General features: G+C 36.9%; 1 protein-coding gene across 8 annotated transcripts in view; it reads right to left on the bottom strand.

Moving 5' to 3' along the window:
• The window catches only part of Mctp1 (multiple C2 and transmembrane domain containing 1), a 499,895-nt gene that overhangs the window by 280,488 nt on the left and 192,372 nt on the right, over positions 1-27,035 (bottom strand). For all 8 annotated transcript variants that reach the window (XM_033767611.1, XM_019209437.2, XM_019209438.2 and 5 more), the window contains exon 2: positions 1,239-1,353. In XM_033767611.1, coding sequence (XP_033623502.1) covers positions 1,239-1,299 — 61 coding nt within the window. In that variant the 5' untranslated portion in view covers positions 1,300-1,353. The remainder of the gene's footprint in view (positions 1-1,238; positions 1,354-27,035) is intronic.

The raw sequence follows: 27,035 nt of genomic DNA, 5'->3' as shown, positions 1-27,035 counted from the left end.
ATATATATATATATATATATGAGAGTATATTTTTGATCTCCAGTTTACTGATTTAATTCTATTTTCAATCAAATGATAGAATTTTGAAAACTAAAACAAATAATGCTAATATTATTGCATTAGCATTATTTTCTATCTCTAATCTATTTCAACCTTCTTTAGAGACAGCTCAATTCAATAAAATTTGTCTCTAGCTACCAGACCAAATGCTCAATTTTAAAATATTCCTTCATCTGTTCAAATACTAATATTTTAAATTACATTTTCATTCAATAAGAATGTTCTAGTATTTTATTTAAAAATTGAATAGACTACTAGTTATTTCTAGTCATAAAATGCACTTATATTAAGTTATTTTATTCCTTTCCAGTTAGGGTATGGAAATTATAGACTAAAGTCCTAATCTGGTTCCTTCTTCTCCTCGAGAAAGGCTGTCAAACAGGATGGGAGGAGAAACACAGGATCAAAGTCTTCCAGGACCCTCTCCGGGAGGTTTGACAATGAACTAGCACAGGTTCAGGGAGTTTCTTTCCTCCTGGAGGAAGGTTTCAGCCAAAATTCAGCTTCCAATCGAACTGGGGCTTGCAGGGCCCTCCAAGACTCTGCCTCCTGCACAACTGGTATTTAAAGTTTGCAAATGCTAGTACTTCACAGTCAATGATCCTGCCTCTTCTCTGGTTTAACCTCTGATGTGCCTGGTTTATCAGTCAGTTATCCTAGGGCTTGGCACCGGAAAACTAAAGAGTATCTGTCTTGTCTTATTCCTTAGCATTGTACAGAACTTTTTAACCTACTCTTACCAGGTCCATCCAAGCTTCAAATAATCACATGATAGAAATCTAAAGATCTGTTGGGACATTAGTCCTGGATTCTGCAGTTTCAACACTTTATTAAGGGAGCAAATCTATGTAGCAGAAAGATTCTCGGTCTACTAGAGGGTCACTTCTGATATGACTTCTAACACGGCTCACCTATGTAGCCAACTGTGTCATTAATTATCTCTGTAGAGTCATTTGTCAACACCTTCTAGGAACCTAGCCACCCGAGTCAGGTGGGCCAGACTGCTGGCTTGCATAGTCAGAGAAGTCAAGTAGTATATCAAGCTGCGTCTTCACATCCCAAACTTCTAAAAATTGCAATATTACAGTTAACTTTTCAAGCTCCAGCAATCATAAGGAAAACCAGGTTTATCATAAACACATAGAAAAATCTCTTAAGTGATATCACTCTTATGTTACCTCCTCGGTCTCGGGCAGCTAAACTTTGACCCCTTTTTAATGTAATATCCAACTGGTACATTCCGGGATCAGCCAAAGGGACATCTGCATTACTGGTTCCCACAGTATGGATTTTCTGGAAAACAAGAAATTTAGAAACTATTAAATTTATTATTTGTGTTCTATTTTCTCCATTGGAGACATTATACAGATTTAACTAGATTATAAGAATTAGTCAAGTAAATCATCTTGTAATTTTGCACAATATCATAAACACCGAATTCTCTGATGGTTTTGGAATTCATGAAATTCTTCAGACTCCAAAGGAAAAACATGGCAGTTACGGAAATTGCCTATTTCAACTCAGGTTAGAAATAACAAATGTAACAGAAAAAACATTTCCTATGGGAGAAAATTAACATAGCAATAGTGTCTAAAATAGAAATACAATCAATGATGAGTGTAGAATAAAGATATACAGAGAAGGGCAGGAGATTTAGCTCAGTGGTTTTGCCAAATGCCTTGCAACCACAAGGGTCCAAGTTTGATCCTCAGTACCAAAAAAAAAAAAAAAAATGTTATACAAGGGAATGACTTCCATAAAACTGAAAATTAAAATTAAAATGATTTATTCAGGTGACTTTGCTGGCTCATTTATCTGTACAAAAGATCCAATGACAAATTGCATACTACTAGTTCAGCCTCAACATAAAAATCACAGGGTTGTATAGAAATAAATTCTTCTGGAATTTTAACAGTATTTGCAAAAAATAAATTTACAATGGGCTAAATACCTGATGCTGATTTCTATGCCATAAAAGTGCACAAGCTATTTCTAGTTCAAAAAACATTTGCAAAGATGCCTGTATAGAATATTTTTAACAATACTCTTTTAATAAGCTAGAAGGCACTGAGTTACAAAGGCACTTGCGAGAGAAATAAGTATGTTAAAATAACCTAAAAGAAACAGTCAGTAAAAATTATACAGGTCATATTGAATAGTCTCTGCCACTTTGTAAGCAGCAGGAAAACTTACTTTTCTTCCTATATTTATTTTAAATTTTCACAATAATATTTTCTGATTCAAAAAGAAATGTTTCTTCGTTTTAAAATATGTATGGATAAGGAAAAAATAATACACAACAGTATGGCTCTTTTAGTTCCAAAACTCACAAGAAGTCCATTTATAAAGCATTACTTCTTTTAAAAATCTTTCTTGAGATATAATTAACATAAACTCACACTTCAATGAAGGCATTATATTGTTTGAGGTTTTAAAACCAAGATATGGAGCTTTGTTTTTGGAAGAATTATTATTTAAAACAAGCAGCAGCACAACTTGGATTGAAAACCTAAACTCATGATCTGTCTTCTGGTAACAACAAAACTTCACTTTCCTCCTCACAGTATCATTGTCTATAAATGGTAGCACCCTCCCCCGTCACTCAAGCTACATACTGCTGAGCCATCTTTGACTTCTGCATTTGCCTCCCACACACATCCAAACAGTTGTCAAATCCCATCCACTGCTGTATTACATCTCCCAGTTTTCTTTTAATTCCTACTACCACTAATTTGCATCAGGCCTCTAAACAACAGAGGAGTGAAAAGTGAAATTTAATCCAATGACTCTACTCTTTGCAGTTCCCAATTAAAACTATTTCAGTTACCTCCTTTCATGCATCAAAAGGTCTGATACACACATATAGGTATACATGTTTGTACACAGGTCCCAGGGTTGGGTTAGTCTTTGCTTTTAACAAAGCTAGTATGAATTTTGTCTACTGTTAATTTTTTTAATTTCAGAAAATTTTAGAATTTTTTTTTTTTAATTTCATGGCTGTTTTCTAACCAATACATATACCTCTCTCTTTCTAAAAATCTCCGGCTTTGCTGAGGCATCATGGATGAGATTGTATGATTTTATGGCATGTAAAGTAGTGATTTGATATGCATATTTTATAAAATGATTATCACAATTAAATTAACACGTCTTTTACCTCAAGTAGATTATCTTTTTCATTTTGGTTTACTTTGTGGAGAACAATTGAGCAGAGTAATTTACATAGCATGTAATATTATTGAATTGTACATTTGAAAGTGACTTGTGTAAATTTAATTGTGATAATTATTTTATAAAATGTGTGTATATCAAATCATAGATGGGAGGATGGGGAGGAGAAGAATAAAATGGTTAAGATGTGATATGTATATGTACCAATTCCTTAAGATTAATGTAATTATTATGTATTGCAAACATATACTAATAAAAAAACCTGGTCTCTTCTTTCTGTGGGATGGATGAGAGCAGAGAAGTCTGTGGGTATGGTATGATTTAAAAGCCTTTATAACAGTTAAGTCTAAGTCATGAGAACACGATCTGTCTGTGGGAAGAGAAACAAAAGATGGATCTGAAAGATACCAAGAAGATTCAATCAACAGAATTTGCCAACTGACAAGATATGGCGGATAAGGGAGTCCCACAGAAGTCTGAGCTGAGCCCCGAGAGGAAGCATCAGTAAGAGTAGAGAAGAACAGGCTCCAGACCACCATGGTATCAACCTCCAGGGTTCCACCAACTTTCAAAGGACATCAAAAACTTAAGTGGATCGAGGAAGATATGGCCCCTTGGGCTCCCTGTCATAGTTCTAAGAAGAAAGTCAGCAAGTTGCTTTGCGGAGAGATGCTATAACTGTAGGTGTAGGGGGTGTGTGTGTGTGTGTGTGTGTGTGTGTGTGTGTGTGTGTGTGGTTTTACAATATCTTTTTAAACAATTTTTAGGAAAGACATGTCTGAAGTGTTAGGCACACATATAGCTCTGAAACAAACACGGCTGTCATTTTTAAATATACTGAATGTCATCTCCAACCTGTTGTTTTCTCTGGTGATCTGCTTTCAAAACCAGGAAACTAGCCCTTGCACAGCACATATCCCAGTTTTAAGGAGCTGGTGACAGTGGGGTTATTTTTCATGTCCTGGTGTGGCAGGGTGCTGAACTAGAGCTCTGTGAAGACACAGGCCACGCCACTGCTGCATCCTGGACATGCTGATAGTGAGAACTTCTGTAAATAGTCTGAAACCTACAAAATGTTAATAGGGATTAACCGCTGCCTTTTGCTTCTGTAATTTGCTTTGCTTTGCTTAGTTAACAAAACACCCAAGGTTTCACCATTGAAACTTAAAGGCACGTAGCCCCAGTTTAAAATCAACAAATGCTGGAGGTGTTTATTGGCATCCCAGGATGAGACCAGATGTTCAAGGTAAGATGAAAATCCCTGAGCCATGAAACTTTCTATAAAACACCGGGCGTGGTGACACACGCCTATAATCCAAGCACTTGGGAGGCTGAGGCGGGAGGATCGCTGTGAGTTCAAAACCAGCATGGACTACATAGCGAGTTCCAGGTCAGTCTCAACTACATAGTGAGACCCTGTCTCAAAAAAACAAAACAAAACCTTTCTGTAAACCATATGACTATAAAGGTGTTAAGATGAAAGGAATGTCACCAGTCCTGCTTTCCTATCCCCGACCTCCACTCTTGTAGGCTGGAATAGCTAAAGATAAACATCCTGAAACAGACTGCTACATTAGGGTTAACATCGAAACTGTCTTGTGACCATGTTTTGTGATGGAAACTGGGAACTAGAATGTCTTATCACCTAAAAGGAGTTCATGACTGTAAAAACAACCTAAGTTTTCTTCAAAATAATAGGTACTAACAAAAATTTTAAAAAGAAATCTACTGAATTGTACAGTTTAAAATGGTGAATGTTATGTTATGTGTATTATATTTTAATTAAACTATTTATTATTCAGTCATGGAAAATGTAATGTAAGAAAAAAGTATTAAATATGTTGTCAAATTTAAAATACACAGTAAAAAACAAAAACAAAAACAAAGCAAAACAAAACGTACTAGATTTTAGCTCAGCATGGAACTATAATCCTAGGATAATTCTGAGATTTTTATTTTTCCAACAGCCTAAACCAAACAAAATGAATTGATAAGCCCCCGGTCCAATAAATAGCAATGCTTCCTTCTGTTGGAAAGCACAACACTCAGTGCCCCTGCAGCCTCTCCTCTGGGACTCCTACAGCATTGATTACTCACCCAGCGGCTTGTCTGCTAAACTGTTCTGTGCAAATCGCTTCATTATGGATGGTGACCTTTCCACCTACATATACAGTTTATAAAATAACTTGAGTCAAAGCAAACACAATTCTCTTTACTCAGTCCTCATGCAAGTGGACCACTTTCTTTTGAAATTAGATTATGACGTCGGGGATTTAGCTCAGCGGTTCGGTGGCCTGCCTTGCAAGCGCAAGGACCCGAGTTCAATCCCCAGTACCCGCCCCCACAAAAAAATAATTAGATCATGAACCCAGCCTTTGTGTGCGTGATAATTCACAAATTCTGACGAAACTTCAATCCAGCATACTCTTGCCTCTGCTCCCTTTTCCCCCTAATCTTTAAAAGAGGGTAATGGATGCAAAGGAACATTTTGATGATGAGATGAAATGTGTCGGCGGGTTTTGTCGATGTAAGAAGTTATTTAAATGTAGGTAGTTATTCAGGGGCAGATGATGAGAAGAACTATTATGAGAAAAGAAATATAGCAGGTACAAAGGCCTGGATATAAGGACTAGATACACTGCCAAATTGCTGCAAGACAGAGAGAAAACTTTTTGAGCTCCAGTAGCCTCATTAACTGCTTCTTTACAAAGGAAGTGTGAACAGTTAAAGAAATAGTGCCAAGTAATTTTCAAAATAGGTTTCTCCTGTAGTTTTGCAAATGATATATTAAGTATATGCTACACTTATTAATGAACACTGCTGGTGTTCATTAATGGGTAATCAGGGACGAGAAAGAAACTAGCAGATCTTGTTTGGGTTAACTCAGGCTTTTAGTAATCATATTACTTAGTTAGCATTATTTTTACTATTTCACCAAAATAATATTTGTCAGACCTGACAGTAAGATAGATTTGTATTAACTGCTCTGATATTTTGGCCTTTCAGTAAGTTGCCAAACACACTCTTTTTTCCTCAAAGAAAATCAAACTTCATTAGAAGCACATGACTGAGAGCAAATAAAACAACTCCAAGAGGGACAGACTTGTCAAAAATTGGCATCCCGCACCAACATGACTGATGTTGCCTTTCTTGTCATATATGTTTTAGCCAGTAAGTGTTTCAGCATGTTAAGACAAGGTCTAGTACTCCCAAAATGTGGGCAATGTACATAGGAAAACACCCAATTTTGGAGTAGGTAGATTTTTTGAGATTATAACAATCTCAGAGAATGAAGCTCATAGAGTGAATATTTTAAAACATGGGATTTTGCTGACAAATTCTTCAAGTACTTCTATGAATTTACAAAACTCTCAACACATACAGCCACAGCCCATCAGGTTTTATGAAACTTCCACAAAGAAGCATGTTTATCAGACTGAAATGCATGACTTCTGGAACAATTCTATAGTGTTCCACTTTTTCCTGTGAATTAGAAAGTGCTTTTTATCTGAGTCTGCTTTTGGAACCATCTTGTTCTTTTCAAAGTTAACTGCAGGAGCCGGGTGTGGTGACACACACCTGTAATCCCAGCACTTGGGAGGCTGAGGCAGGAGGATCGCTGTGACTTCGAGACCAGCCTGGGCTACATAGTGAGTTCCAGGTCAGTCTCAACTACATAGTGAGACCCTGTCTCAAAAAAAACAAAAACAAAAACAAAACAAAACAAAACAAAAAAACCAAAAAATAAAGTTAACTGCAGGGAAACCCAAAGATCCAAATTAATATTTTACTATTTCCAGAAACAGTCAAGTGGCTTATGTGGAGCATTTCTATGGACAAGGGCAAATGCTGAGGGGGAAAAAGTGAGTCAAAAAATAGGACACAAAACTCTATACAGAATATGAACTAAGTTAATTATATTTATGAACCATAAAAAGATGGGAAGGAAATATAACAATGCTCTATCAAGGGCTATTGCATGGACAATCAGATTTAGGGTAACTATTCTCCCTACTTTTTTGGTGGTTCGAAGTTTCAGCAGATGTGCATCATATATTGTTCTAATAATTTAAAGACTAAAATAAAAATGACACTATTCTCTGCTGCTTCTACCCTCTGATGACTCTAAGACACTATGGAATAGAGTTTCATAAACTTGCTTCAATTCAACAAATACCTTAACCTGGAACAAAGCATATTAGTGTGCCACTTTTACTCATGTATGGATTTAAAATAAAGTTTGTGTGTATTTTATCTCTTTAAACAATTTCATGGCTACAGGTACAAAACTGGCTGGAGAAGGATCTTATACACTCAGCTATGAAAATAGCAAAGAGCTGTGCTTTGAACAACCAAAGCACAAGCACACAACTTTCCATAGAGCTTCGCACAAAGCAGTCCACAGTGAATATTGTGATTTTCATTTCATTGTTTGCCATCTTTGCAAACCCTTGAAGAAGAAGATATTCAAAAGATTTTAAGCAACAAAGTGAATAACATGGCATTGTGTTATAATCCAAAGTATAAAGTATCCTTTATTCTACATATATATAAATACTTTGAGTAAGTAAAGAAATGGGGGAGAGTAGACCAATCTACAAAACAGAGGAATTCAAAATAATTTGTGTAGAGACGTAGTGAGTTCCTTGAAAAGAGTACAGTACTGATGGGCTGGTGCAGACTGTTCAGAGACATGTGACATATACTACCTCTGGGGACAAGGTCAACATCAATAGTGACAGGTCTCGTTGTAGTATGTACCCCAGAAGATGTGATGACAAGGGCACTTTATCCCCGTAGTCTTCCTCCCTTGCCAAGCCATGAGAAAAACATCAGACCAACTCCAATTAAAGGACATTCTATAAAATATCTGACCAGCACTCCTTAAAGCTGTCACTGTCAAGAGAAATAAGTAAAGTCTGAGAAGCTCTCAAGCCACAGGCAGCCCATGAAGACATAAAAACTAAATGAGTTGTGGTACTTGGGTGAAATATTGGAAGAGAAAAAGGAAAGGGGCTGTAAATAAAAAAACAAGGCTATTCAAACAATTAATAGTGTATCAATATTGGTTTATCATAAAAAATATACCAAACTAAGTAAGACATTACCAATGGAGGAAACAGGTTGTGGAGTATATAGAAATTCTCTCTTTGGGAATTTTCTGTAAGTTTAGATTTACTATTCTGAATTTAAAAGTTTTTTTTCAAAAGCTTCGTAGAACTAATGCTATTGTACAAATAACTAGTGTTTGGTAGTGGCAAAAAATGTCTACTGTAAGCATAATAATAAATTTTATAGAAAGCTTAACAGTATTAGATTAGCCTAACACTCCTTACTATTTCATTTTCCTTCTCCCTCTTCACAGATGAAAAAGGTGAGGATGATACATTTAAGGATTACATTTATATATCAATTATCTTTAATCAAAATACTTCTCTAGCACTGCTGATATAAACACTGCAACTCCAGGGAAGTCTGAGATGGGTGATAGCAATGACCACATGTTAGGCTGTAATCATAAGGCATGGTGCTTACTTCCAACTCCCCCATAAAAGTAATTTTATTACTTCGAAGAACTTAGCTCTTTGACCCTCAAAACCTCATCCATAAGAGATTGATCCAGATTATTTCCAAATTTTCTTCTTGCTTACAAAATAAAAGAGCTAGAAGATAGATTTTTTTTCTTCAAATCTATCACTTAAAAGTTGATACTCTGTCCCTTAAAATGGAGATAAAAAACCTACCTAAAAGATTTTTGTGGATTAAATAAGATAATATGCATAAGATACTTAGTATACTATGCTAAAAATAAAATATGTAGTTCCTGCCTTTATATTATTAATATGACAATCTATAGATAAGAACCTAAACTTGATGATGTAAAAGATAGGGTAGTATTTATTTGAGACTTTAAGACACATTCACAAAGGAAGTACTTTAAATGAAAAAAGTCTAGACAAATGCAGGAAGTTCATTTCCAAAGATAAACATTGAATTTTCTCTATTTTCACAGCTTTTAGAACTTCTGACCGTGGAACTGAAATGCTCTCAAGTGAGTGTGTGTTTGCATGTGTGCGAGAAATGTGTATCATTCTCTGTTGTTCTCACTTATAGTGAATGAAAGGGGTTATAGGCTGAGATGTGAATAATTTCAATAAATAAAAAGAACTCAGAAATATACTTCAATTTCTGTAAGATTTAAAATTCCAAAATGTCATCACTATAGGAATGTTAATGTTATTTATTCAGTAAACACATGTCATATAGAAAATTATTTTATAAAGGCTTTCCATATGTAAGTAAAAACTATTGAATTAGCAAATGTGAAAGCAATATCTGCTATGGATGAACATAGATCCTAGAAATGATCAGCAGTGGACTGTACAAACTAGTCAAATACAGTGAACAGGGTAGGACCGCCCCTTCAACCTGGCGCCACCGAGAAGCCCAGCCTGGATGCCAACACAGCGGTGTTCCTGCCAAACTACTGCCACACCCACCAGATCAAGAGAAAGAAGGCCTCTCTGAGGCTCCTAGATGAAAATTGAAGCTCACTGGGAAAGTGAAGAAAATCTGCGATAAAGGCACATCACACCACCATAGTTGGTAAGTCGGAGGAGGGACCAGCACCTCACATCTGAACCTGGTCTAAATTCAGGGGAAAGACAGCTGGAACCTGCAGTAGAATCTTGCAGAGTTTCACCAAGCAACTTGGGCCTTCCAGCCAAAAATTAGCCTGAACCTCAGGGGACAGCTGCTGGCTTGCTGAAACTAATTAGCTTAGACCTGCACACTCCTGCCCACCTGTCTATTGTGTTAACAGAGGCACACCCTGAAGGAGGCCCTCTATTTCTATTTGTATTTTTTTTATTTTCAAAATAATATTTTTCACTTATCTTTAATCATTTAAAAATATTTTTATCTTTTTCTTTTCTCAATTTTTCCTTTTTAAAAATCTTTTTCTTATCTTTTCTTTCTCTTTCATTCTCTCTCCCACCTTGATCTCCACTACTCTCCCTTTTTGTTCTTGTTCTTATCCTAATTTGAATTTATTTTCTTTCTTTGCCCTTTCTTTTTTTCCTTCTCTCAACTGCCATTAGTTTTAAAAGAAAGTGATTACAGGGCTGGGGATTTAGCTCAGCAGTTCGGTGGCCTGCCCCGCAAGCACAAGGACCTGAGTTCGATCCCCGGTACTACAAAAAAAAAAAAAAAAAAAAAAAAAAAAAAAAAAAAAAGAAAGAAAGCGATTACAGTCTCTAGCTTCCCCATTGCTGAGTTTGTTCTGTTCTTGGGAATATTTTATTCCAGCTTCTCCTCTTCTCAACAGCTCCCTAGAGTTTGTGTGATCTTCCTGTGTCCTCTCACCGCACTTCTAATCTTTCTCTAATTGTATCTATCTATTCCGCCCTTCCCAACTCCTTCTAAATCCCAAACCTGAAGAGTAAAGTTGCCATGTTGAAGAGTTTATTTACTATAAACATATTTTGGGCTGGTCCTCTATTTTGATTTCATCTACATGGTTAAAGGTGATAGATTAATAAATACCACAAATTGTCATTTTTCTAAGCTGTGCTTGATGCTATTGTGTTGCTGACTGTATTGCTTGAGCTAAAGTGTTGTGATTGATCTAATCAGTTGTCCTTCCTGGAATAATGAAAAAGAGTTTGACTCAGAGAAATTAGACTCTCAAAACTTAAAGACCAGCTATATAAAAGAATGAAGTATTAATCCAGGAATTAAACCAAGGATAGTACCAATGACAAAAATAGAAAGGAAAAGGCATTTAAACAAGACACAAGCAGAGACTTTACCCCACCAAAGGTAAACTCTGGGGGATATGAGGTAGAAAAGTCTGGCAGTAAACCATCTGGTCACACAGAACTAATAACACAGGAACTTAAAAAAACAAAAAAAAAACCAAAAAAACAAAAAACAAAACATAAATAAGGCTCTAGAAAAATTCAAAACAGAAATAATTTCCCAGATAACCACAAAGATGGTAAGAAGAATGAAAGACATGACTAGAGTCTCTACAATAGAAACAGATTAAAAACTGTCATGTAAATGTTCAAGATCCCAATAGTAAATGTAACTGTACTGTATACCTCAAATGTACCAATAAACTCAATGAGAAAAAAAAGAAACAGATTAAAAAAATAGATAAACTCAGGACCATGATGGAAAACATGAATACCCAGCATAGGAAAGAAATGGAAACCTTGAGGGCCCAACATAGGAAAGAAATGGAATCAATGAAACAGATTCAGATATCCAGGAGATTAAAAAACTCTATAGAAAGCATTTATAGCAGGAGCATGAATGTGAAGATAGAATTTCTGATATAGAAGATATGATTGCAGTCAGTAACCATGAAAAGAGAGATCTCTTAAAAACGGTAAGGGACCATGAGAAATCAATCCAACAACTTTTAGGTGATACAAAGAAGAATAATATAAGACTGATAAGAATCCATGAGGTAGCAGGAGAAAGTACAAATGACATTTAAAAAAAACTGTTCACAGAATTAATGACAGGAAACTTCCCAAAGAGAGGGGAAGAATTTGACATACAGATAAGTAAGGCATACAGGACTCCAACTAGCCATGTAAAAAAAAAATCTATACATAGACATGTAAATTATAAGATCCTGGAAACTCAACTGAAGAACAAAATACTACAAGCAGAGAAAAGAAACAAATCACATGCAAAGGAAAGCCCATCAGAATCACAACAGAATTTTCAACACAAACCCTCAAATCAAGGAGAGCTTGGAGTGAGGTATTTCAAGTCCTAAAAGAAAACAGCCTCCAACCTACACAGATGTATCCTGCAAAACTACCTTTCAAAATTGATGGGGAAATAAGATACTTCCACATCAAAGAACACTTGAAAAATTTCATGAACACCAAACCGGCACTCCAAACACTTCTAAACAATATCCTGCAAAAAGCAAATGAAGACCACAACTCCGTAAGGGCCAATATACCAGGCAAGGCAAGAAATTAAAGGGAGAGAGGGAAAAATTTAAAAATAAAAGAACCAACAACAGGAAAATAACATGACAATGAAAAGCCAATATATAACAGATATAACCAATGTTAATGTTATAACCAATGTTAACAGATATAATCAGTGTTAATGGCCTCAATTCACCAGTCAAAAGAAACAAGCTGGCAGAATGGCTTAAGAAGCAAAATCCAACAATATGTTGTATAGAAGAAACCCACTTAATCCACAAAGAAATTTACAGACTGAGAGTAACAGGATGGAAAACTGTTCTCCATGTGACAGGAACCCAGAAAAAAGTGGGGGTAGCTATCTTATTTGCAGACAGAATAGATTTCAAACCAAAACTACTTAAGAGAGACAAAGGAGGCCACTACATCCTTGTAAAGGCAATACAAAAGGAAGAATTGATAATCATAAATATATATGCACCAAATAGTAATGCCCCCAACCATACAAAACAAATATTAATGGATATGAAAAATTAAATAATCACTAATAATACAATACTAATTGTACTGGGGGACCTCAATACCCCACTGTGATAAATAGACAATCTAGACAAAAAAAAAATCAACACCAAAACAACAGACGTGAACCAAGTGTTAGAACAAACAGACTTAGTAGATGTCTACAGAGTGTTACACTTCATAAAAATCACAATATATATTCTTTTCAGCTGCACACGGATCATTCTCCAAAACAGACCATATGCTAGCTCACAGAATATGCTTAAGTAAATGCAAAGGAATTGAAGTTATCCCTTGTATATTAACAGATCATAGTGCAATTAAACTGGAGATAAATAGCCTAAGAAATCACAAGAAATTCACAAACACATGGAAATTAAATAACACCCTGCTAAACAACCATTGGGTCACAAAGGAAATTAAAGAAGAAATCAGACAGTTTCTACAATTAAATTATAATGACAATACAATATACAGAAATCTATGGGACACAATGAAAGCAGTTCTATGAGGGAAATTTGTACAGTGAATACCTATACTAGGAAAACAGAGCGAGCTCAAAGCTCGCTTAACCTCAAGCTCCTAGAGAAGAAGAGCAAGACAAACCAAAAGCTCATACAAGGGAAGAAATTATAATGATCAGAGCAGAAATTAATGCAATAGAGACTAAGAGAATGATACAAAAAATCAATGAATCAAAGAGTGGGTTTTTTGAAAGAATAAATAAAATTGATAAACCCTTAGCCAATCTTATCAAAAAAAGGAAAACAAAGGCTCAAATTCATACAGTTTGGAATGAAAAAGGTGAAGTCACAACAGATCCAGCAGAAATCCAAAGGATCATCAATACCTACTTCAAAAACCTATACTCGAGTAAAATGGAAAATACAGAAGAAAGGGACAGATTCTGAGACACATACGGACTTCTAAAGTTAAACAAAGAAAATATAAAAAGTCTAAACACCCCAATTACATTGAGAGAAATTGAAAATATAATTAAAACATTACCAACAAAGAAAAGCCCTGGTCTTGATGGCTTCACTGCTGAATTCTAAAAGACATTTACAGAAGAACTATCACCACTACTCTTTAAATTCTTCAGTGAAATTGAAAGGGAAGCAATACTTCCAAATTCATTCCTGGAAGCAAGTTATACTTTGATTCCAAAACCAGGGAAAGACCCAACCAAAAAAGAGAACTACAGGCCAATCTCCCAAATGAACACAAATGCAAAAATCCTCAATAAGATACTGGCAAACAAAATACAGAGGGTCATGAAGAAGGTCATACACCCTGACCAAGTCAGATTTATCCCAGGGATGCAAAGATGTTTCAACATACATAAATCTATAAATGTAATACACTATATTAACAGAATTAAGGACAAAAACCATATGATCATGTCAATAGATGCAGAAAAAGCATTTGACAAAATTCAACACCCATTCATAAAATCTCTTCAGAAAATTGGAATAGATGGTCTTTATCTCAACTTGATAAAGGTTATCTATAAAAAACCAACAGCCAACATCATTCGAAATGGTCAAAAACTAAATACCTTCTTGCTAAAATCAGGAACAAGGCAAGGATGCCCACTGTCACCACTCCTGTTCAATATAGTTCTAGAAACAGGCACAGCAATTAGACAAGAGAAAGAAATAAAAGGAATAAAGATAGGAAAAGAAGAAGTTAAACTGTCACTATTTGCTGATATGATACTCTACACAGAAGATAAAAAACAACAACAACAACAAAAAAAAAAAAAACTCTGCCAAAGGACTGCTAGACCGAACTGACAGATTCGGTAGAGAAGCAGGATACAAAGTCAACACTCAAAAATCAATAGCCTTCTTGTACACAAATAGCAGGCTCACTGAGAGAAAATTTAGGGAAAAAATTCCTTTCCCAATAACATCCAAAAAAAATGAAATATCTAGGAATTAATCTAATGAAGGAGACAGAAGACCTCTATACTGTAAATTACAGCACTCTGATATAAAACAGAGATAGAAGAGGATACAAGAAGATAGAAAGACATTCCTTGCTCCTGGTTAGGAAGAATCAGTTCTCACACTGATCATAACACTGAACCTTGGGGAGCTTGTCATGACTGACACTGGTACCTCCGAAAGCAAACAACTTGAGTTTGGCACTCACTACTGCTGCATTGCTTACGCCCTCTCGAAGTGGGGCCACCATGGTCCATTTGTTGGTTGTGGGGTCATAATGTTCCACTTGCTTTAGAGAGACAGAGGGTGAGGCCGGGAGGCAGCCAGTTGCAGCTGTGTGCCCCCCAACCACATACAGGCAGTGCTTCAGTTCGGCAGAGCCGTGGCCAAACCTGGCTACCAGCATGGGGGCAGCTTTGGACCACTCCTCGTGCAGGGTATCATAGACCCAGACATCTTTTGAGACTCCATTTTCGGACCCCCGGCCCCCAGTAATATATACTTTGCAGCCGATGGCACATGCACTGAACTCTTTTCTTGGGCTTGGAATGTCAGCCTTGGGAATGATTTCTTTGGCCTTTCTTTGGCCAACATAGTGAAAATGGCCATACTTCCAAAATTTCTATACAGATTCAATGAAATCCCCATTGAAATCCCAACAATATATTTCACAGAAGTAGAGAAAATAATCCAAAAATTCATTTGGAACCAGAAGAGACCTAGACTAGCAAAAACCATTCTAGGCAACACAGACATGGCAGGAGGAATCACAATTCTGAACTTGAAACTATACTATAAAGCCACTGTGAGAAAAACAGCATGATACTGGCAAAGAAACAGACCTGAGGATCAATGGACTACATTGGAAAATGCAGAAACAATACCAGACATACTCAGCTACCTCATCTTTGACAAAGGAGCTAACCATCCTCACTGGAGGAAAGACAGATTCTCTAATAAATTGCGTTGGAAGGCTGGGGATTTAGCTCATTGGCTCCACTGCCTGCCTCACAAGCACAAGGTCCCAAGTTCAATGCCTGGTACCAATAAATAAATAAATATATAGTGTTGAAAAAACTGGTTTTCAACTTGCCAAAGATTAAAACTAGATCCCTATCTTTCACCATGCTAAATTAAAACCAAGTGGATGAAAGATCTAAATATTAAAACAGAAACACTACACTTACTGGAAAGTAAATCAGGTAGAACTCTCAAAGACAATGGCATAGGAGAAGACTTTATGAACAAATCCTCAGCAGCACATGAACTTGCACAAAGAATAAACAACTGGTATCTCATATTAAAAAGTTTTTGCAGTACAAGAGAAGTCACCGATAGAGTTAAGAGACAACCTACAATGCGGGAAAAAAAATTTACCAGTTACTCCTCAGAAAAGGACTACTATCTAGAATATGTAAAGAACTCAAAAAAATCAGACTGCCCAAAGACCTGATTCAAAAATGGGCATCTGAAATGAACAGACATCTCTCAGACAAAGAAGTAAAAGCAATAAATATATGAAAAAATGTTCAACATTAGTGGTCATTTGAGAGATGCAGATGAAAACAACACTGAGACTCCATCTTACCCCAGAAAGAATGGCTCTTATCAAGAAATCAACCAATAGCAAATGCTGGTTGGGCTGTGGGGAGAAAGGAACCCTTTCCCATTGTTGGTGGGAGTGTGGACTGGTACAACCACTGTGGAAATCAATATGGAGAAACCTCAAAGAACTAGGATTAGAGGTTCCATTTGACCCCACTATCTCTGTGCTGGGCATCTTTCCAAAAGAATTAAAAGAATCATACCACAGTGATATGTGCGCACCCATGTTTGTTGCAGCACAGTTTGTAGTAGCTAAAACTTGGAAACAACCCAAATGTCCATCAACTGGAGATTGGATAGAGATGTGGTTTTTCTACAAAACGGAGTATTACTCAGCCATAAAGAATGAGAAACTACAAACATTTATAGCTAAGTGGATGCACATTGAGGCTATACTCAAGTGAAATGAATAGGACACACTTGAGTAAATATCTAATGGTTTCTCTGGCGTGAAAAACTAAAAGTGTAAGTAAGGTTCAAATGGTATAATTGGGAGTGTGAAATAGGAAGAAAATGGCTAAAGGGAAAGTGGGAAGGGGAGGGGAAAGGAAATAAGGGAAAAGAAAAAAATGTGAAAAAATAATAAAATGGAAACAAATTCTTTGTAGACCGGGAAGGGCGAAAGGGAAGGGGAGGAAAGGAAATAAGGGAAAAGAAAAAAATGTGAAAAAATAATAAAATGGAAACAAATTCTTTGTAGACCGGGAAGGGCGAAAGGGGTGAAGGGAGGGCAGGGGATAGGGAAAAAATAAGAACCAAGAACTATCATGTAAAGGTACAAGATCCCAATGATGAAATGTAACTGCTGTGTGCTTTAAATGTACCAATAAACTTAATAGGGAAAAAATACAGTGAACACAAATGCTGAGCTTATTAAATTGACTGCTACTCTTCAAGCACTCCACAGGCACATCTAGGACAAACTGGGAAACATACGGCTTACATGTTCCTTAGCACCACTTGCAAAATAGAGATCTCCAGTTTTATCCTGAGTAGATGATAGAACGGTCTCTTGTAATTCTTCACTACTTCCTCATGACAGAGCATTAAGTCAATACTGTAAGATGGTCAAGCGTTTCTTAGGTATAGTTATTCAGTGTGGGAAGCTTTCCCTAATTTATTACAGAAATACATACTAATCATTCACAAGGATTATTTTTGGTTTTGCCTCGTTTTGTTTTGATCCCCTCATCCCTATCGTGAACTTGACCTGTTTCTAATGCATTTTAAAAGGAGGCTTTAAGGTCGAGCTCAGGCACAGCACGTGTTCCTACTGTTCCCCTCGCTCATAACTCTTGATTTGTTCTTAGTAATCCATGCGTCTGTGGAGAAGCCGTCATGGATCATGGACAGTGACAGGTAAGCAAAAAGCCCTCGGCTCCAGAGGTGGAGAATGTCAAAAAGCTTAAGCTAATCTAACTACCTGGCCACACGGATACCTTCAGGTTTGGATATGTGGCCTAAGGAACTCTTGGGAATGGCTGATAATGTTGGAACAAAGAGGCTCAATCCTTCTCCCTGGGTAAGATCTGAGCAAACTCTAGCTGGCTGTGGGTGTGCTTATGGCCATTTTGGGTTCAGGACGGTGGCCTGATGTGAGATGAACCCAGTAATGGAGGAGATTCTTGGAACTTGATTGAGCCCCTAAATTAAACTCTGATTTGCTAGTTATTTTAACCAATAAAGTTTCCTTTATAATCTATACCAGCTTGAGTTTTCTTTTTTGTTATTTGCAAACCCAAATGTCCCAATGATGTAATAGCTAAACTTTATCTGTTTTATTTTGCATAACAATCTAAAAAATACTTATTATCTTAGTTTTACAGATATGTAGAATCTGAAAATTAAAAAAGTTGTATAAATTGCTTTATACAGGAAATACTAGAAGTGGGATTCAAACTGTTCTCATGCCAAAGCTATTAACCATGCTATTAACCACTATGGTAGTTACTTTCCTTTCAGATTAAAACAGAATCAGAAAGTAAAATGCATGTCTGAAATTGCATGTTACTTTAACTTCTCTGACCCTAATTATATACTTTCACTTACCTAAAAGTTCAGATCAAAGTGGGAGGGGTAAGTGTAATTAAGGAAAAAGTAGCCCTTCACATTTTTAATATCAAGGGTCTCTAAATTATAGAGTCAGAATCTTCTCATGGAAGAGATATTTTTCTCTGCCTTTTCTCTGCTTCCAGTAATTTGGGAGTCATTTTCTGGCTTCTAATCAAATATCTTTGGTGTCATTAATAAGCTAATTAGCTGGATACTATTTTAGAGTAAAGGCTTTGTTCAACGTATATATAGCAGGGTTTTACAATCAGAAAATAGAGTACAGTCATTTATACTGCCTTTATTTTGCCTCATTAAATACCAAAACAATGCATAACTTTTTCATTTCAGAAGTTACAAGAAAAATAATCCCTAAGGAAGTAAAATACATATTTTAATTGTAAAAAGTTTATTTCAAAGATTAATATCCTCTCATTTCAAAGCAAACTGTTGTTCATTTCTATTTTATTCCATTTTTTTCCTTCTGCACGTCTTACAGCCAAATCTGGCTTCTATTCCTAACTGTGAGTTGAAAATACAGAATTCTACCTGTGAGCTCAGCATCTCATTTTCTACAGAAGTTTTAGTTCAGATTGTAAAAATCTGAAGACCTGGGATCTCATCTTGTTTTCTGAACTGCACTGCTTCATGAGTTGAGATGTCAGACCAGCTGCTTGTTTGGGTGCAGTTTAATCATTTGAGAAGTTATCAATTATGTGTGACTCGCATATCCACAAACATCTTCACAGGAAAGGGCCGATTTTACCAAAATCAGTAAAGAAGAGTTTGCTTATACAGCCAAATCAAATAGATACTAAGCCCGCGTACTGGCCTGATAAATGCTCTAACTCAGAGTATCAGGTATATAGTGTAAAAGAGGCATGAATATTTAGCAACTCAACTTGCTTTACGTGAAACTGTCGGGACTAAGCAATGTTACCAGGAACCAGTGGAAGGTGCAGACATGCACTATGTTCTCCTTGCCATGGTTGATGAATAGTGGTAGATAAGCAAAAAAAAGAGAGTTAAAAAATCACAAAATGATATACTATTTTCTTGCTAAAGATCGGCCAATGTGTGCATGTAACTGGGTGAAATGCGTACAGACTTCCCAATGATGACTATCGCTGGTGTCATTTCTTTAAAGGACATTCACTATCTGAACACTCCCCAAAGCACACAGAAGTAAAAGTGAAAAGTGAAATTTTCCATCTTTTATCTAAACTCCAGTGTTTTTCCCCAAAGGCAATCATCATTAACATTTTCTTGACCATCCTCCAAAAAGAAAATAAGCACATATACTTTTTTCAAATGTAGAAATAGAAGAGTGGATATATTGCACAATCGTGAAGCATTTTACTTTTACATAATCTGGTAACATCCTGGCTATGTTTGATGTTGGTACATCAGGCCCGCCTCATCCTGTATAACAGATCCATCCACCTGATGAATATATACACCATAATTACTTAATAATTTTTTTGTTTGTGGGAAGTCAGATTTCTAGTTCTCTTTACTTCTGTATTTTGTTTCAAACCATACTGAAAAATATTTCATTTTATCCTTTTTGCATCTAATAGGTAAATTCTAACCAGTGGAATTATTAGGTTAAAAGATTATATGGTTTTAATTCTAAGAAATCCTGTCAAATCAACCACATTCCAAAAATATTCCACCATCTTACATTTGCACTCACAGTGACTGAGCGTTTCCCAAATAATCACCGAGAATAGATGTTACCAGATATTTCTAGTAAGTGAGCACAGAGGGTCACATTTAAATATGCCCAATTCAAAAGTTAAGGAGTTTAATTTCTCAAAAATTTTCAAATTAATTCATTGTATAACCCACTTCAATTCTTGTCAAAACTGTCTTTCTCTACCCCAAAAACTTCTCTGCACTGACCACCCCTAGATTCTTTCAGAGATCAACCCCCATCAACGGGTACTTTCCGTGAATGCCAGCAGGGAAGATTCTCTTTCTTGAGAACCATGTGACTTTCTCCTGGCCCCCTGATTATATTATTCCACTCTGCCCCTTTCCCTCCTCTTCATCTGCAGCTTCGGGGAAGAGCAGACATAGGCCATGGAGGTGAAGTAATGAGGAGTGGGTCGACCTGAACACACACACCTTCAAAATTGTTGGCTTATCATACAAAATTTCAAATGTTTGCCATTTCGTGGATTGAAACAGACACCTCCTTGTTTTATTTTGCACAACTTCTGATTACTAGATTATCGATCAGTTGCTTCTTACAAACCATCTGTGCATATTCTCAACTCATTTTTATTTTATGTTAAGTAGTTTTGATTGGTTAGCAGGTACTCTGTGTTAATTAAAGGAATCAATAAAGTTCTGATTTCTATAAAGGCAGCCAGGAACCAGCAAGTACATCTTTCCAGTGACTGTGGCTGAGTGTATTTAAATCTGGTACATGGTTTCATGGCACTTTCTGATATTTAAAACTCTTAAAACTATCTCATGCTTGAGTGCTCATTCTGTATTTCAGATAAAGTATACGATGGTGGTTAAAACATAACTCTCTCATCAGACTTGAGTTTGGATCCCAGTTCTGACATTTTCTAGCTCTGGGACCTTCAGCAAGTGGTTAACCTCTTTATGTCTCAGCTTTCTTCTTCAGGAAGTGGGGTCAAAAGGAGTTATACCTCATTGGGTTGTGAAAATTTAATGACTTAAAAATCACAAAGTGTTTTTAAACGCATTTAATGAGTTGCAAATCACAAGTGTCAGTGATTTAGTCAACTAGAAAAGTGTTTGTTATCAGTGTTCTACATCCAGAAATGGCAAAGCCAGTGTGTACCGGAAGAGGATAGACTCCTTACATGCCAGTCAGCAACACTGTATTCCACGGGACTCAGCCCCATGAGGGAACTCATGGAAATCTGTGCTGTTAAAGGTGCTGTAATTTCATCGCTATTATTACCTTGAAAAGAATTCATTTAAAAGGTAATCACCCACACAAACAATTCCTTAGGAAGCCCATAGAAATTTTGAACAAAGCCACAGTCAACTACATGAATGTGAAATCTACATCAGATCTAACAGTGAATTTCACAATATGACTGTCCTTCAATTCCTCTACAGATTGAGTTCTTAGAAATGTGTTTCTTTTATAGTAACTTTTATTTCAGATCTTACTTCCTTATGCTAATAGTCTCCCTATTGATCACCACTATTCTCATTTTTGTCAAACCTTAGGGAGGAATGTTAAATATTCAAGGACTAGAGAAACAAATGAATATAAACACCAGCATAAATGCTACTTCTATCTCACCACTTTCATCCTAAGATATTAAATTATGAGTGCTTTAAAAGACAATTAGGAGTTCACTGGACAGGATAACTCCCAAAAGTTTCCTGATTGTCTCCACACTAACAATCTCTTCCCTATGCCTCCTCTCCAGCGGTTAGGTATATTCTACTGTGTGCCACATCAAATACCTTTGTTTAGTACAATTTCTCTGCATTTTAACTAGACCACAGGACTTCTTAGATGGTAAATTGCTAGATCAGGGCCACGACTGATTCAGCTTGCTCGTACCCTGATGAGAACTATCAAACTGATTTGAAGTTCAAGGAAGACTATGTTCATGTTAGATATTTTTAATCTTTATTAGTCACTTTGCTGTCACCGGGAAAAAATATCCAACACCTAAAGGAGAAGAGATTTATTTTGCCTCACGGTTTTTTACAGGATTTAATTCATGTTTGGTTAGCTAATAGGCACAGAACATATGGCAGAAGAGAAAAGCAGCTTACCCTATGACAGCCAGGAAGAAGAGAGAGTAGGGAGGCCCTGAAGAAAGAGAGATATACCGTTCAAAGGCATGCCTTCAGTGACACACCTCTTTCAAAAGGTCCCACCTCCTAACAGGTCACTTGGCTATGACTCCCATCCATGATTGGTCCACTCGTGAATATAGCATCCCAGCGATCCAATCACCTTCCAACAGATCTAACTTTGAACCCATGAGACTTTGGTTGGGGGACATTCTCAATCTAAACCATAGCATCATTCAATATGGTATCTCGCACAGTGTTTCTGTCAGAAGGTAAGCTCTTGGAAAGCAGTAATTTTTATCTGTTTGGTTCATCCTGTATGTATCTAGGACAGTGTCTGACATGGTATGCACTGTAGAAATAGTAAATAGGTGTCTAGAAGAGATATCTATAACCTAAGGCTCTATTTATGGTTCCTGTAAAATAAGAGGCCTGAGAATGAGTCAGAGGGATACAGCCAAAGAGAAATAGAGGATATCCATGAAGACCACTCATCTCTCTCTTGTTTGATAGTCTCTATTTCACTATTTATACCATCTACAAACATGAATATAGTCCCATCCTGGAATGTGCCTTTGTAGGCAATGAGAATCCAACATTACAACGTTGTTATGGTTTGATTTGCCCAGGGCTTGGTTCAATTGTAGTTTCTAAGGCTGGTATGAGTTCCCAAGGCTTGAAGAACAGTTAGCACCAGCCTAGACCAGGCCCACATGATACTGTCCTGCAGGTGTGTAGGGGACACCAGTGACACTACCATCTCCTCTTGGAGCACTGAGGGTCTATGTGTTAAGAACACAGATTAACTTGTCCATCAGGTTCTTGCTGGGACCCACTTCAATGCCTTTACTTTGAAATGACTGATGTGAAATAAACAGAACATTAAATATCAACATCAGCAAAAACCAGAGCAAGACTTTCACTCTGCAGAGAAAATACCCCGTGTGGCTGTAAACGACCTCTCAGTTTGCATCACCATGGCTTCTGTGGCATCTGCTCTTTCTTAGGTAAACAGTCCACGGGGCACTACTCAGGCATAGGCACAGACCCACTCCGCTCCCTAGCTGAATGTTTCTTCTTGGCATTGACAATGCATCCTATGAAAGTCAAATCCTTTTCCCAAGTCTCTAAGCTCCATACTGGTGGCATCTGGAGTTTCAGAACTGCCTGTCCACTAATGGAGTAGTATGTGACTAAATTAACAAAAATAAAGAAGTTTAGTCATACTGACCTTTTGAGAAAAATAAGTTTTGTTTTTTTTGTTTTTTTGGTTACCAAGGACCAAACTTGGGACCTGCACTTATGAGGCAGCCAGCAGAACAGCAGAACCACTAAGCAAAATCCCCAGCCTGAGAAAAATAATCTTTTTGACTTGATTTAAGTTTGAAAGAATAAAGGAAATAAAAGGGCATTCCCAGTTTATTCTTCTATTCACCTATGACTAATGTTCATAGGTTAGTCCTATGAAGTTAGAAGTGGTGACATTTTAATATTGTGACAACTACTCAAGGTAGGAAAATTAATTCATTTATAAGGAAAGTGAATCAGAGAACAAAACAGCCTGCTCTCCACTATCCCCTTTCCCCATCTTATATTTGTACCTTTCTATCCATCCATCCATCAACCCACCACCCACTCATCTTTTTACCATGGAGAATTACCGTCGTTCTTACACTGGGCTAGAAAAGGAATACACAAACCCGCCTTGTCAGGCAATCATAAATTTGGTCCTACATATAATGTAAGAAAATATACTAAGCAGAAAAGTTAGTAAGTCAGAAAATGTATTAAAAAGAAGCTTGATCATAATCATTGCATTTAAAATATAAAGAACTTACCATACTTGGGCTTGAATGACAAACTAACAAACTGCAGCATAATTGCTTTTCCTTTGTCTAAAACACCAGATAAAGGAATAGAATTTGTTGCTTTAAAAATAGATTACTTAGAAATCAGGATGTGAATAATTTACTGATAAACTTTTAATATTTGCCTGCCATTAGTTATGGTTGCTGCCATAAACTAAAGATGACAAAGAAAAAACATGATTTGCATAAAATTTTTACAAGAAAAGTAATATTTTGACTGACTCAATGTTCACTAAAATTTGTAACCCACAGAAAGAGCAACATAGCATCATAATGAAAATTCTCATCACTGAGATTAATTTCATAAAGAATTTATGCCCACTATTGTCATGCTGAGCATACCAAATAATTATGATAAATGTTGTTATAGAATCTAGTAAAAATGTCATTTATCTCCCCTGAGAGAAAATGAGAAGCTCCTAAAATGAATAAATCGTTATCAGAAGTAAGAGTTTACCACTGCCCAAAACACATGCGAATTTCCCACTCACTAAGATACTAAGACGACAGCAAAGAAATACTTAGGAATAAGAAGCAAAAGTGTCTGAGTTGCTGGAAGCCCATGGGTGTTCTGGGGCTGCTCCCTAAAAGGCTGGAAGCTCTAATTTGATATTCCTTAGCAGAGAAGAGTGCTTATTATAACAAGTCATAATAAACTAACAGAACTGTGGAATTGGACTCCCTGTCAGTGTGGGGCAGGGGACTTGGAGAGAGAGGAAGAGAGTGACAAAAACATCAACGTTATCAAGTTTCCTCTTTGCAGAAAAGGAAGGGGAAGTCAAATTTTATAACAAAGACCTCTAGATGCTTGAATGTCTGGGGCTACTTCCAAAGAATTACACTTCAGTTACTGGGAAAAAGACTGTACCGCCAGGAATTTGCATGCATGGAGACTGTGCACCTTAGGATGTACTGAATTCTAAAAGGCATTGATGGAAAAGCTCACGAGCTTTGGGATTAGCTATATTGCCCTCATGCCTCTAATTTGTTTAATGGTATCATCTTTAATTAAACTGATAAAATTGAACCCTCAGAGTCTTACCTTCCACACCAAGTCCAAATGTGAGGATCTCACAATGCAGATTCTATAAACATTAGTTCATTTCTCTCTAAAGCACAATTCTAAACACTGGCTCATTTCTCTCCAAAACAAAAGATGCCGGCAAGGCACTTCCTCTAGCGTTTCGTAACATTTGCTTCCTATGTAGCAACTTTCATTCAAGGAAAACAGTCTCCCAGCCTGGTGCCAAAACTCTTCAGGAGCTCTGACGCACTGCCCACTAATGAGAGCAGAGTTCTCGGAAGCTGAGATATCAGGTGAATAAATAATTATTTGGACTATTATAAAGACTAAAACAGTATTCTAAAATTATTTTAAATAAGTGAAATAATACCATATAAGAAAATGAAAAACTGATAAATTACCTACAGGAGCACAAAAACTAAAAATTCAAAATGTAAAATAGTAATAATGAAAGGCTATGACTCCTCGAAAAGTGATAATCTATTCTATATTTAAATATTTTCCCCTTGGTAAGAAGAAATGATTACCTCACTTATCAACCCTCCTTTTAGTTTGCAACAACTCATTATCTAATGATTATGTCCTTTATCACAATGCATAGAGATGCTCTTTTAAAATCCATCAAAGAAATACTGTAGTGCAAGAGACAGAACAGAAGAACTGGAAAGACCACCCCCGCTTTACCTTAGCCCTCCTGAAAAAGTACAAAGCAGCTTTGCCAGGGATGCCAGGTTATCACTCTTTCCTCTGTCACATCAAATAGAGGAAATTCCAATTCAATATGGTATGAAAACCCTTAAGATCAAAATGAACATTTGACCAACACCTTCACTCCGCTGTTACCTCTTCACACCCACAAGGGGGTGGGGCGGCATCTGGAACCCCAGTGGGCTCCCTTCAGGATCGCCTAGACAGCCACTGAGAAGGTGTAGCAGCCCTCACACCACCAGACAAACATCTGGAAATCATATCCCACAGTACCAAGCTCAAATTCCCCTTTCACGGGTGAAGAAGTCACAAGCAACATGAATTCAACGTCGGCACCAGTTAAAAAAAAAATAATAATATTAATAAGTTACTAGATACCCAGTTAAATTAGAATTTAGACATATAAATAACTTTAGCTTAAGCATTTTTTGTGCAATATTTAGGAAAGAATTGTGCTATAAAAAGACGATGTGTTGTATATTTAAAATTTTAATGTAATTGGAATTCCTAAATTTATCTAGAAGCCAGAAATTAAAAATGAACCTCTATTCCTTTCCCTTTTCCCAGTTTGGATACCACCTGGGGACAAGAGCAAGAATGAAGCCAGCAGACATCACTGGCCACACACTAAGAGGGTCCACACTTGCTGGGACTCCGCTAAACCCACCTCTTCCCGTGTCCAGCAGTGACTCTCAGGCAGACAATGTGACTTTAACCTGAGAGCATCACAGTTCCTCCCTAGGCTGGTCCATCAAAATCAGTGTTGAAGTCCTAATCCCTGACCACCAGTTATGGCCTCATTTGGAAATAGTGTTCATGTATTTAGCTTCCCAGGGGTCATACTGGAGCAGGGGTGGGGGTCCCTGATCCAATATGATTGGGTCTCGATTTAAAGGGAGGGATTTAAACACCGAGACATCTGCACAAGGAGTACGCCATGTGCAAATGGAGCTCTGTTGCCCCACCCAAGGAAGTATGAGAGCTGGGAGGGGGCTGGAGAAGGTTCTTCCTTTGGGACTTCAGAAAGATTACAGACCTGGGAAAATTCTAGCCTTAAAACCGTTAGTACATTTCTGTTGTTTAAGCCACGGGATTTCTGATATACTATTAGGTCATCCTAAGAGACTGACACATGAATCAAGTCTGTTTCCCATTGTCTTAATCTGGTCAGAGGAACTGGGCTTAGGGCCAAGTGCTTTGACAAAAGCCCACTTTGCACCCCATCCAGGCCAGAAGCTCTGTACCTAGTTATCTTCCACATCCTCGGAGATTAAGGTCCTATAGAATTCCCTGACATTAAAAAAAAAAAAAAAAAAAAAAAAAA

This window comes from Fukomys damarensis, unplaced genomic scaffold, assembly GCF_012274545.1.
Source record: "Fukomys damarensis isolate Sample0158 unplaced genomic scaffold, DMR_v1.0_HiC HiC_scaffold_3, whole genome shotgun sequence".
NCBI lineage: Eukaryota > Metazoa > Chordata > Mammalia > Rodentia > Bathyergidae > Fukomys > Fukomys damarensis.
Note: the sequence above shows the minus strand (reverse complement) of the source record. Positions and strands in the feature narration are given on the sequence as shown.